Consider the following 11,216-nt stretch of genomic DNA (forward strand, 5'->3'; position numbering starts at 1 on the left):
CTTTAATCTTTCTGGTTCAGTTCTGTCTCGGTAAGCCAAACAGAGAATCAATTTGCATACAAATGTTACCAAGTACCCCACCTCCGCGGCATTTTACAGTTCTATATGTATGTAGGGGAGAAAGGATTTGATATTAAGAGGATACTTCCTGCCCCTTCCTCCATAAAGTAGCTACATTTCACAGGGCCCTGGATTGTTGCACTTTTTCATTCTATCTGACTCCCTGACTATTTGCATTCTGAGCTGTGGGCAGGACTATGGCCTATCAAAGAATTATTTGAACTAGAGATTAGAAGCTTTAGCGTTGGGTATCTCAGGGAAGGAGGGGGTATTTTCTCCATCTCAAGAGAAAGACATGAAGAGAGGTTCACATATAGACCCTTATAATCCGGGGTTGGGGGAGGAGTCATTCATTTAATAAACCAACCGACAGGTTAGTCAAACTAACAATTCATATGCAGAATTCTCCACAATGTTAAAAGGAAAAGCAATAATTAGTTGCTGGTTTATGATGGGAGAGAATAATATTTGGTGGTTACTTATTTTTAAAAATAACCTAGAGTGGGCTTTTCAAATGGCTGTTAATACAGTGCCATGGTAAAACATGAGAGGCAGGTATCTAAAATGAGGAAGATTAATGATCCCTGCGGGTCATGGAGGAAGAATAATTTTTTTCAATTCATATAAATGGAATTTATCATAACCATCTCTGACGATGGCTGATTCACCCACTTACAAAAGAACTATCTATTTCAATGCTTCCTGAAGAGGGTGATTTTTCACTTTTCACTTGTACTAACATAGAATGCTAAGCCTGTAGGCAGAAAATTTTAACCTGAAGAGATAACGGATAAGGGAACTCAGCTACAGATTCAGGGACAGACATAAATTAAACAAAACAAACAAGAATTGTCCATCAGTTCAGGATCTGCAGCTAACAAAGTAAGAGTTTGGAAAGGTGAGTGGGTGAGAGGAGGGAGTCAAAGTTTCTAAAGGGAAATCTTTCCCAGAATCTGTTCCTAAGTAGATCCACTCTGCACCCAAGTTCAGGGCTTTACAACCGGAGGTCATAACACTATTGTTTCCAAGCACTAAGCCTCAGCCTACTCCCCCCCGCCCCGCCCCACGCAGAAAAAGAAAACAACAACAAAAAAGGAGAGAAAATGAAATGTTCTGTGTCCAGTGAGCTCGAGTGCAACCTTCCCCGTCACCGCTAGTTGTCACTTGGCTCCCAGACGGGAGAGCTGAGGTTTTCGGCACTGCGGTTAGAGAGAATGCAGTCCTAATTAAACTGAGTAACTCCAAAAGCTTTCCCTTAAAGTCCTCAGCCCAGTGAAAGCCAATATGCAGAGGGGCTGGGGGCCAGTGATGGGGCAGGGGTATAGCAGATGGAAGGACAAACAAATCACAGAAAAAAACCAGGCAAACAGCTGCTAGAGCAGCGACTGTCTCAGACCTCCACGCACAAGCCAGACACCCTGCGGGAGGGGTGGGGTGGGGGAGCGGGGGATGGAAGGACCCGATTGCAGCGGTATACAGCAGCCCCTTCCCCCCAAAATGAAGGGATAACGGACAGAGTCAGCCTCAGTGCTCCTTTCCCCCATTTCCATTACAGCGATGTGGTCAGTAGAAAATTGCATACCTGAAGAATACAATGGTCTCCCAAAGGTAGAGTCGAAGAGTATTGAAGCTGTACATTTTTCAGGTCCTTGTGCTTTGTAGTCCACGAGTTATGAGGGTAAAAAATGTTTCAAATTGGCACTTACAAAACCAGCGAGCGCTATTGAAAAAATAATCCAGATGCTAAGGGGAGGTGGAGAACAGGGGCGCGGAGGGAGAGCCCCAGGGGAAATTGGAACGAGGGGGCTGTAGGTACCACGGACAGAGGCAGCCGTGAAGCGTTTCAGCACCACGGAGAGCGTCCAGCCCTGCTTTTCAGGAGCGCGAAGAGTATTGCTGTTTGTTAAACTCCAGCTTGTCTGTTGGCTCCCTGCGGCGCTGGGGAGGCACGTTTGGGGGTGGGTATATTTTCTTTTTTACCCCTGTTTTTCTGTTTAAACGGCCAGCTCCATGCAAGGGAAAAAAATCTTCTGTGGCGATCAGAGCGCTGGCCTCCGACCGTTAGATTGGGCGAGCATCTTGGGTAGAGAGAGCAGGGCTTTATGCCCCTGGGCTGGCCTGAGGGGGCTAGGGGCCAGGGGAAGCGATTGACGGTGCTGCCTTCAGTTAAATTCCGGAGAATGTGCCAGGCTGGCGCATCGCGACCGAGTCCCGGAATCTCGTTTCCCTGCCTGCGTGCGAGTCTGTTTGTCGCCTTGCGATCCCTGTTCTCTGGTCCCCGCCGAATAAGTTATGATCGCTGCAGGAAAGGTGTCCCATTGCTCAGGGCTGCAGGCATGAGAGAGCTCAGGGCAAGTTTCAGGGGCTGTCAGGGTCCATGGCGACCCCGCGGGGCTGAGGAGCCCAGGGCTTCAGATGAATCTCGATTTTCTGAGCTCGCCCATCTTCCTTTGGCCAGGACTCCCTCAGATCTTCAGACTTTCTTACTGCATTAATTTAACAAACTGGCGGCATGCGAGCTGGGAGGGGGGCGGGCGAAGGCCGATGGGAGGGGGTGGAGAGGAAAAAAAGGGGGGAAAAACTCCTTAGTATCTTCAAACCCTCCCACTCGAGGTGCTCATTGGCCCACGGCTGCGAAAACCAGATCTTTTCTCAGTGTTTGGCCAATCGCGTTTTAGACTCTAGGTTGAGTTTAACGCTTAAAGTGCTGGACGAGATCCTCGACTCTTCTTTCCTTTGCAAGCGGGCGGTGGGGTGGGGGAGATTATGGAGTTAATCTCTTGAGGTCTCTTAAAATATTGCCTTGATATTTAAAGAATGCAGTTGTATGTGAGGAAAACAAACACCACGGATCCTAGTTCGGACCTGCCTCTGGGCTCAGCATACCATCTTAAAAGGGAAGAATTGAACCGGATCCCTGAGTTTCTTTAGAGCTCTGAAGTTTTAATACTTGGTACAGAAGTAAAGGAGAGGTTTCAAAAAGACGTCTGGCCCATAAAAGACTGCTTCTCTTCCCCTGGGCCACTGCAATGGGAAAATACAGGAGAAATTCCTTGAGCACTTCCCAGGGTCCAGAGGGAGCAGTCCTGGCCTCACTGTTGGAGCCCTTAGGGGAGATAAGGAAGATATGCAGTCTTCCAACAGGACAGGAGACAGTTTTATTTACATTTCACAACCTACGGCAACAGAGCCTAAGAGAGCTGTGTCTTGTTCCAAAACAATGATTGAGCCAAGCTATACACACAGGTATCTAGTACTTAACCACTCCTGCTTCCTTTTTTCTCTTCCTCCTGCTTCTCTCTTTCCCATCTTATTTGAGTCTCAGAAACCAGCTAGCTATAGAGTTCACTCTAGAGCCCAGCTGGGGAGGTGGAGTTAATCAGATTTTCTCCAAGCTCCCAGAATTTAGTGGATTAATAGCCTTGCAGGATTTTCTGGCTGATTTGAACTGGCTGGGACTCTGGGGTCTCTCCCTCCTAGCCTACCAAGTGGGGACAACCCTTCCCTCTTTCTCAGCAGCGTTAGGAATGCCTTCTTTTGAGTTTTTGGAGGTTGATTTTCCCTAGAATAGTTCTTAACAGTTCAGGTCTCTCCAAGCCCAGGCTTTCTCCCTGAAGAAGCCTGGAAAGCTTTGTTCTCCAGCCTCCTACCAACAGGGATTTCTCCCACCCCCACCCCCCACACCACTGTTACACACCCCACATTACTCTCTTTTATTGGCTTCCACACACTGGAACAGTAATGGGCTGCTTAGAATTTCCATGAGTTTGAGTAGTGACTGAAAAGGAAATTTTGCTTTAAAGGTGGATTTTCATAGGAGTCTGATAAAAATTTATATTATCTATCTACCTACCTACCTACCTACCTACCCACCCATATGTATCACTAACATTTACTAGCATGCTTTTTACATATCAGGTACTATTGTGCACTTCCCATAATGTCATCTACTTCTCACAGTAATACCTTGACATAAATATTATCCTTGTGAATGCATTTGTGTACATTTGTGAGTAGCTTGGGCAAGACAAACGTGTATATTTCTATGTGTACAAATTGATTTGTGATCCGTAGCCACCCTAATTCTGAAGCAAATGTGTGGTGCATATGTTTATTTACACATTTGTGTTTGTAAATGGTCTCTGTCCACAAAGACATATATGTATGCACCTATCTGTGACATTTTTGTACCCCTGAAGGTACTGAAACAAACTGTGATGTCACAACTTTGTGCTTGTTCCTAACCTGCCTAGGAAGCGATTGTGTGGGCAGGTGGGATGCAGCATGTAGAAGTTACTTTTTCTTTTCCTTGAAGGGATGTGGTGTGGTGTGTGTGTGTGTGTGTGTTGTTGTTGTTGTTGTTGCTGTTGCTGCTACTGCTGCTGTAGTGGGTGTGACTGGCTCCAAGGCTTTGGGCTGTTCTGGAGATAAGAGTAATTATTGCCTGGGGGCACCTGTTTTCTAGTAGGCCCTTACTTTTATTTAATCAGCATACATGAAGTAAGAGTGTGCTGGGCCTTGGGGATATGACAGTATGTAAGAGAAACAGTGCTTTGAACTTCTGAACATGAAATCACTTTGGAGGTTCAGTGGGAAAAGCTCCTCATGGTTGCGAATCTACACTTTTTACCCCATATCTCGTGTATTTCTTATGCCCATAAGCGGTATACTCGGATCTTTCTCTCTTGTTGTAGGTCACTATCGAAACTACCTGCAGGCTTGGAGGTCAGAGATTTATGTTTTTATTTTATCTCTGCCTCAAAAAGGCTGGATGATGTTGGGTAAATGACCGAATCTCTTTGGGCCTAAGTCAAACAGGGAGAGTAACATCCCTTCATCTCATCACAAGAAGCTGCATAGAAGAAATGGCATTCAGGTCTAATCTTATTGTGACTACATGCTATGAAACAGAAATCTCAATGGAATGGAATGAGTTTGCTTCAGCAGATGGTCCATTTCTTATGATAAGTATTCTGTGTAGCCTAATTCCCATACTTGAGTGGCCCGTTATAGGTAGCCAGATTTGAACCCTTCCAAGTATGAATACATTTTGACCTATACTGAGACTTATTACTAGAGTCAATTCATTCTTTCATTAATGACACAAAATATTTATTGAGCATTTACTATGTGTTAGTCACTGTGCTAAGGAATGGGGATATAGCAGGGAACAAAACAGGTAGTGATCCCCATTCTAATGGAGTGTATCTCCCGGTGGAGGGAGACAGAAGATAAAAAAAAGGCAATTTATGATGTACTAGGCAATCATAAGGATTAAAGAGAAGAAAGTGGTCTCAGGGCAGAGAGTGATATAGAGGCACTATTTTATATAGTGTGGTTAGACCAGGGTGTGCTTTCTGAAAAGAAGAAAAACATTTGAACAAGTGACTGAAGGAAGTGAGGGAATGAGCCATGTGAACCTCGGGGAGGGGGGAGGGGAAGGAGAGCTTTCCAGGCAGTGCAGAAAGCAAATGTAAAGAGTCTGAGAGGGAAATATGCTTAGAGTGTGCGAGAAATAGCAAGGAGGCCATTGTGCCTGGGTGGAGTGAGTGAAGTTGAGAGGACCAGGTTAGAGAAGGCTCGGGGGCTGGGGCATACACTACCTCCAGGGCATAGTAAGGACTTTGGGTTCACTTTTGAGTGAGACCCATTGGAGGGTTTCGAGCAGAGGAGTAACAAGTTCTGACTTAACATTTTAACAAGATTAGTCTGGCTACTGTGCTTAGAATAAAATGTGTAGGGAGGGAGGGGGCAAAATGAAAACAAGGATACTAGTTAGAAGCTACTGAAAAAAGTCAATGTGAGAGAGTCTTAGAAACTGTTCTTGTTCAACACTTTTATTTACAGAAGAGGAAAATTATATCCAGAGAGGTTCAGTGACTCACCCCCTAGACTAGTAGCAGAGTTGGGACAAGAATACAGGTACCTAATTATAGCTGAAGGGTCTTTCCACCATTTTTTGCTCCCACGAAGATGAAGGGCATGGGAAGGGTAGGTAAAGGAAATCTACAAGGAAGGGACTTTACCTGGCTTCTTGATGATATGTTTAGCACCTGCACAGTGCCTGGCACATAGGAGGAGCTCAGTAGATATTTCTTGCCAGGATGAATAAGTGAATAAGTGAAAGAAGAACAAAAAGATTTAGGCAGAGGGCCTGAAGAGAGAAGAGGAAGGAATAGTGTTAATCAGGTGAGATTACGCAGGCCTGAACCAGCTAATGTAATTAACACAGTGCCAAGTCTCTGACCATAATGACATTCACAGAGGAGAGGTCTGGGTGTCTCAAGACTTCTTTGACAGGCCTCAATGATACTTTGTAAAGAGAGACAGATATTTGGAGCAACTAAGCAGCTTGCCTAATTGTGCTGAAGTATTATGATGAATATGGGTCTTCAAATAGTACTATGGAAAAGCCTTTCCTCCAAGGAGCTGGAGGCTACTGCCAGCCTTTCTGAACCCAACTTAGAGAATGAACTTGGTACCTTCTTCTTCTTCTTCCTCTTCCCCTTCTCCTCCTCCTCCTCCTCCTCCTCCTCCTCCTCCTCCTTCTTCTTCTTCTTCTTCTTCTTCTTCTTCTTCTTCTTCTTCTTCTGAATTGCAAAGCAACAGTATGTTTTCTGTGCTTTACAGAAGGGACCTCAGAAGTATTTGGGAGATCTCAGTGGCCCTGGGAGAATTTTTTAGTCATAAGGAGTGGATGCATAAAATATTGAGAGACCTTTCCTTCCATTTTTCTGATTAGTCACACAGAAGCCAGGAAATTGGAATGACTGGCCTAAGGTATCACCACAAAGCAAGATCTAGAACTCAGGACTCCCATCTCTCACGTCCTGGCTCCTAACCCCTGCATTTGGAGACCTAAAATAAAGGAAGAGGAGGTAGGATCAGTGAAGAAGAAAGGCCTCATATCAAGACTGATCAGCCCCTGACTTTCTGCCCAGAGACTCCCCAATTTAGTTTTTCAGCCAAGACTATATGTATATCCTGGGTTCCAGCAGCTTGACATCCACGTGAGACTTTTCATCATCTCCTTGTGCTGTTTTCCTATCTTTCCATCAAACGTTCTCAGTCTCTTTTTTCCTACTTTCTGCTCTGTCTGTCCTTAACTCCTATTTCATGTTTATCCAGTTAGTTCCTCTTGTTGGGTCTCTCACTGCCTCCACAAGGAGTTTTGGCATGAAAAAGGCTTGGCAGAGGATATACCTTCACTCAGAGGTTCATTCGTTTAAAAAGTACACATATTTTGCACACGAACTGTGTGTGTGACACTGTGCTGAGGTTTTGCATCTCTACTAAAAGAGTTGTTCATTTGGTTTTTAACAAATATTGATTAACTACCTTCTCTGTGCTAGGAATTATGGCAAATGGGTCATGATCAGTGTTGGTTGAAGGCGATTCTTGTATTACATATTTAAAAACCATTTAAACTGGAAATACACATATATTAATGCATAAGTTTTGTTAAGTTACTCATAAAATGGATGCTATCGATATAATGATACAGAACGTTACCAGCACCCTTGAAGCCTACCTCACATTCCCTCCCAGTCATTGCATGCCAAAGGTAGCTGCTGTTCTAATTTCTATTACTTTTATTTTGCTTGCTTTTGGCTAAACGAGGTCATCTTCGTTCATGAGAGGGCATTAACCTATAACTTTCCTTTTTAAAAATGTCTTTTTCAGGTTTTGGTATAAAGATTGTGGTAGCTTCTTCACAAGTTGCAAATGTTTTCTCTTTTCTATTCCTTAGAAACATCTATATAAGATTTGGTGTTAGTTCTTTTTAAAATGCTTGGAAGTGTTCATTGATGAAGCCATATGGGCCTGGAGGTTTCCTTTTTTATATATATATGAAATTTATTGTCAAATTTGTTTCCATACAACACCCAGTGCTCATCCTAACAGGTGCCCTCCTCAATGCCCATCACCCACCCTTCCCTCCCTCCTACTCCCCATCAACCCTCAGTTTATTCTCAGCTTTTAAGAGTCTCTTATGGTTTGGCTCTCCCCCTCTCTAACTTTTTTTTTTCTGGAGGTTTCTTAGTGGAAAGTTTTTATTTACAGATTCAATTTATTTAATAGATATAGGGCTGTTAAGATTGATACTTCTTGTGGTGGTTTTAGTAAGTTGCATTTTTTCCCTAGGCACTTGTCCATTTAATATGATTTTTCACATTTATTTGCATAAAATTGCCATAATCCTCCTACTTTGTTAGTCTCTAGAATCTGTAGTGATGTCTTCTTGTCTGTTTGTCATACAATAATTTGTACTTCTTTTTTCTTGATTGTTCTTTCTAGGGGATCAGCCATTTTTTTGGTCACTCAAATAACCAGCTTTAAAATCTTTTCTATATTATGTATCTTTGTTTTCTATTCTTTCTTTTCCCTCCTTTTATTTTTGCTCTCAACTCGCATTTTTTTGTTTGTTTAATTTTTTTTTCTGGCTTCTTTTTTTTTTTTCAGAGATTGCAGTTTATTTCAGACACACTCAGAAGGTGGGGGCTGGCCAGTGGGCTCTGTCTGCATCCCCTCCTTGCATGTGGCTTAATCTACCCCCAAACCTCTAGACTGTGCAAGATAGACAAGGCATTCCCACCTCACCCACAGGAGGGGCTTAGGCAGGTGAAGAGTGTGGAGAGTGGGGGGTCACAGTAGAGTTCAAGTACTCACAGTTTCCCCATCCACACCCCCAGATTACACTGTACCCGGGCCGTGAGGGAAGATCCCAATCCTGGGGTTCCTAGTGGCGTTAATAGCTCTTTTCTCAGAAACCTCAAGATGAGTTCCTTACCCTCTTTCCCTGACAATAACAAACCAAATTCTGTACCTGGGCAAGGAGGGAACCTAGCACTCCACTTACCCAAGACCCCTCCTTCCTTATTTGGAGTGATGGGGGCAGGGTGGGCTTCACTTGTAGTGAACAGGTTGGGTTTAAGTGGTAATAGATGAGGGGAAGGGAGAGAACTGAGGATCTTGGGAGGCGGGCTTGGGGGATGCTGATGAGGTTCTGACAGCCCTGGTCTGTGCCCCCAACTTCATCTCTACCCCATACCGAGGCCCAGAATCCCTGCGAGTCCACTGCAAATGTGATATGGGGTGGGGGTGGGGGGGGAGTGGGAGCAGGGGGAGAGCTTAGGAAGGGCCAGGACTGGGCTCCAGGCCTAGCAATCGAGCTCTGATCTTCTAGAACAGCTGAATCCTGGGGAACACAGGGTAGTCTACTAACCCCCACACCCCAGACTTCCTGGCTTGGGCGGAGTGGTGGGAATGGGTGGGGGGAGGGTCCTTCCAAGGGTATTACATAAAGATATAACCGTTAAAAATTTTGAGGGGAGAAGTGACTCTCAGCCTCTTGCTTCCCCAAGTTGTGAATCTCCCCAGTGCCCAATAGATAGGGCTGAGGATGTCCCAGAGAGCTGAGGAAGAAGGCTATACCCCCTCTCTGACAGGATGGGGCCAAGAGAGGGGGCCCATTAGCACCATGCAATGTTGGGGCACCCCTGGCAGCCTGACTGACCCCCAGGCAAGGGCCCTCCCAAAGCTGGAGTGCCCACTTGCTAAAGCTTCTGTATTCTTGAGGGGGACCCCTGTAAGGGAGAGGAGGGGTGATGGGAGAAGGCTTGGCTGAAGCCCAGGCAAGGGTCTCAGCTAGGACCCCAAAGGGCCCCTCTGGGAGTCATGATTTGAAGAATCTTCGTACCATGAACTGGCCCAACAGAACCACAGACAGAACTATCAGCACGTTCAGGATGGGGCCATTTCCCAAGTTCAGGGCTGCCATCCAGCTGCCCCTCTGCGCAGTCCACCGGCAATGCAGTGACGCAACATGACGTCAACCACCAGTTTGGTCACCCGGCCCAGAAAGCCAGTCAGGCCGTGCCGGTAGATGTCGAGGGCCAGGCGGTAGCCAAAGCCCAGGAGAGCCACCACGCGGCCCCAGTTGATGCTGCTCTCAAATCGACTCAAGGCAATCTTGGTGAAAATATCATAGGCATTCTCTGCTGTGGGTTGCAGGCGCTGCAGCATGGCCTGGAACTCTGAATCGTAGCGCTGGTTGATGTTGTCCCCAGTGATGGTGAGTTGCCGACCCACCTGCCCCATGGTGCTGCTAGGTTCTAGGGGCAAGGTGACCATTTCTGGGTCAGTAGGCACAGCTGCACCCTCAGCCTTCTGCTTCTGCTGCTAATGGTGAAAAACATAGCTGTGGAAAACCTCCTTGGTGTCCCAGGCTACCTACTCCTCCGAAGTAGCAGATGGGGCAGTCTCTTCACACTCCTGCCTGGGAGGACCTGGGCATTGCTCGGATGCCATTTCTTGGGTCCCAGTGGAGGGCAGCGCTAGCCTGCCAGGACCCTCGCCCAGGCCTGGGATGGCTCATGGGGCCAAGGCCAGAGATCCTGAGGGGCCAGCGGCTCCTCTTGGGGGTCAGGTGCCCAGGCCCAGCTTTCTGGAACAGGTGTCAGTGCAGTCCCGATGTCTGGACGCAGCTTCTGCTTGCCCCAGCTTGGCCCTCTTCTGGCTTCTTGAAATGGATGCTTCATTGACTTTTAACCCTCTTCTTTTCTTTTTTTTTTTATTTAAAAATTTTCAATGTTTTATTTATTTTTGAGAGAGACAGAGACAGTGCGAGTGGGAGAGGGGCAGAGAGAGAGAGAGGGAGACACAGAATCCGAAATGGGCTCCAGGCTCTGAGCTGTCAGCACAGAGCCTGATGCGGGGCTGGAACTCATGCACCGTGAGATCATGACCTGAGCCGAAGTCAGACACTTAACTGACGGAGCCACCCAGGAGCCCCTCCTTCTTATTTTCCAATATATAAGACTTTGTCTTTTTTCCTGAGCTTTAGTTGAGATGCATCCCACAAGTTATGGTTTCATTATTATTCAGTTCAAAATACTTTCTAGTATCTTCCCTGCTTTAGATTTTGATCCTTAGAGGTATTTGGAAGTGTACTGTTAATTATATCACTCTATTCTTTTCTGTCTAGTATAATATCTTTGAAAAGTCAGCTATAGGCCTTAGTTTTTGTCATTTAAAGGCAATGGATTTTTCTTCCTGTAGTTTTTAATATTTTACAGACTTTGGTTTTATCCATTTATATCATGTGCCTATGAACGTTTGCTTGATTTTTTTCCCCAAAGAGTCAAACACAATTT

At 45.6% G+C, this 11,216-nt stretch overlaps 1 protein-coding gene and 1 pseudogene across 2 annotated transcripts in view; both read right to left on the bottom strand.

Moving 5' to 3' along the window:
* GLRA1 (glycine receptor alpha 1) overlaps window positions 1-2,596 on the bottom strand; it is an 83,554-nt gene extending 80,958 nt beyond the window's left edge. For both annotated transcript variants that reach the window (XM_025923669.2, XM_025923668.2), the window contains exon 1: window positions 1,643-2,596. In XM_025923669.2, the coding sequence (XP_025779454.1) occupies window positions 1,643-1,698 (56 nt within the window). In that variant the 5' untranslated portion in view covers window positions 1,699-2,596. The remainder of the gene's footprint in view (window positions 1-1,642) is intronic.
* Window positions 2,597-9,300: 6,704 nt separating this feature from the next.
* Window positions 9,301-10,444, bottom strand: LOC147584142 (bcl-2 homologous antagonist/killer pseudogene; annotated as a pseudogene).
* Between the last annotated feature and the right edge of the window lie 772 nt (window positions 10,445-11,216).

This window comes from Puma concolor, chromosome A1 (genome assembly GCF_028749965.1).
Source record: "Puma concolor isolate L17-30 chromosome A1, mPumCon1.1.hap2, whole genome shotgun sequence".
Classification (NCBI taxonomy): domain Eukaryota; kingdom Metazoa; phylum Chordata; class Mammalia; order Carnivora; family Felidae; genus Puma; species Puma concolor.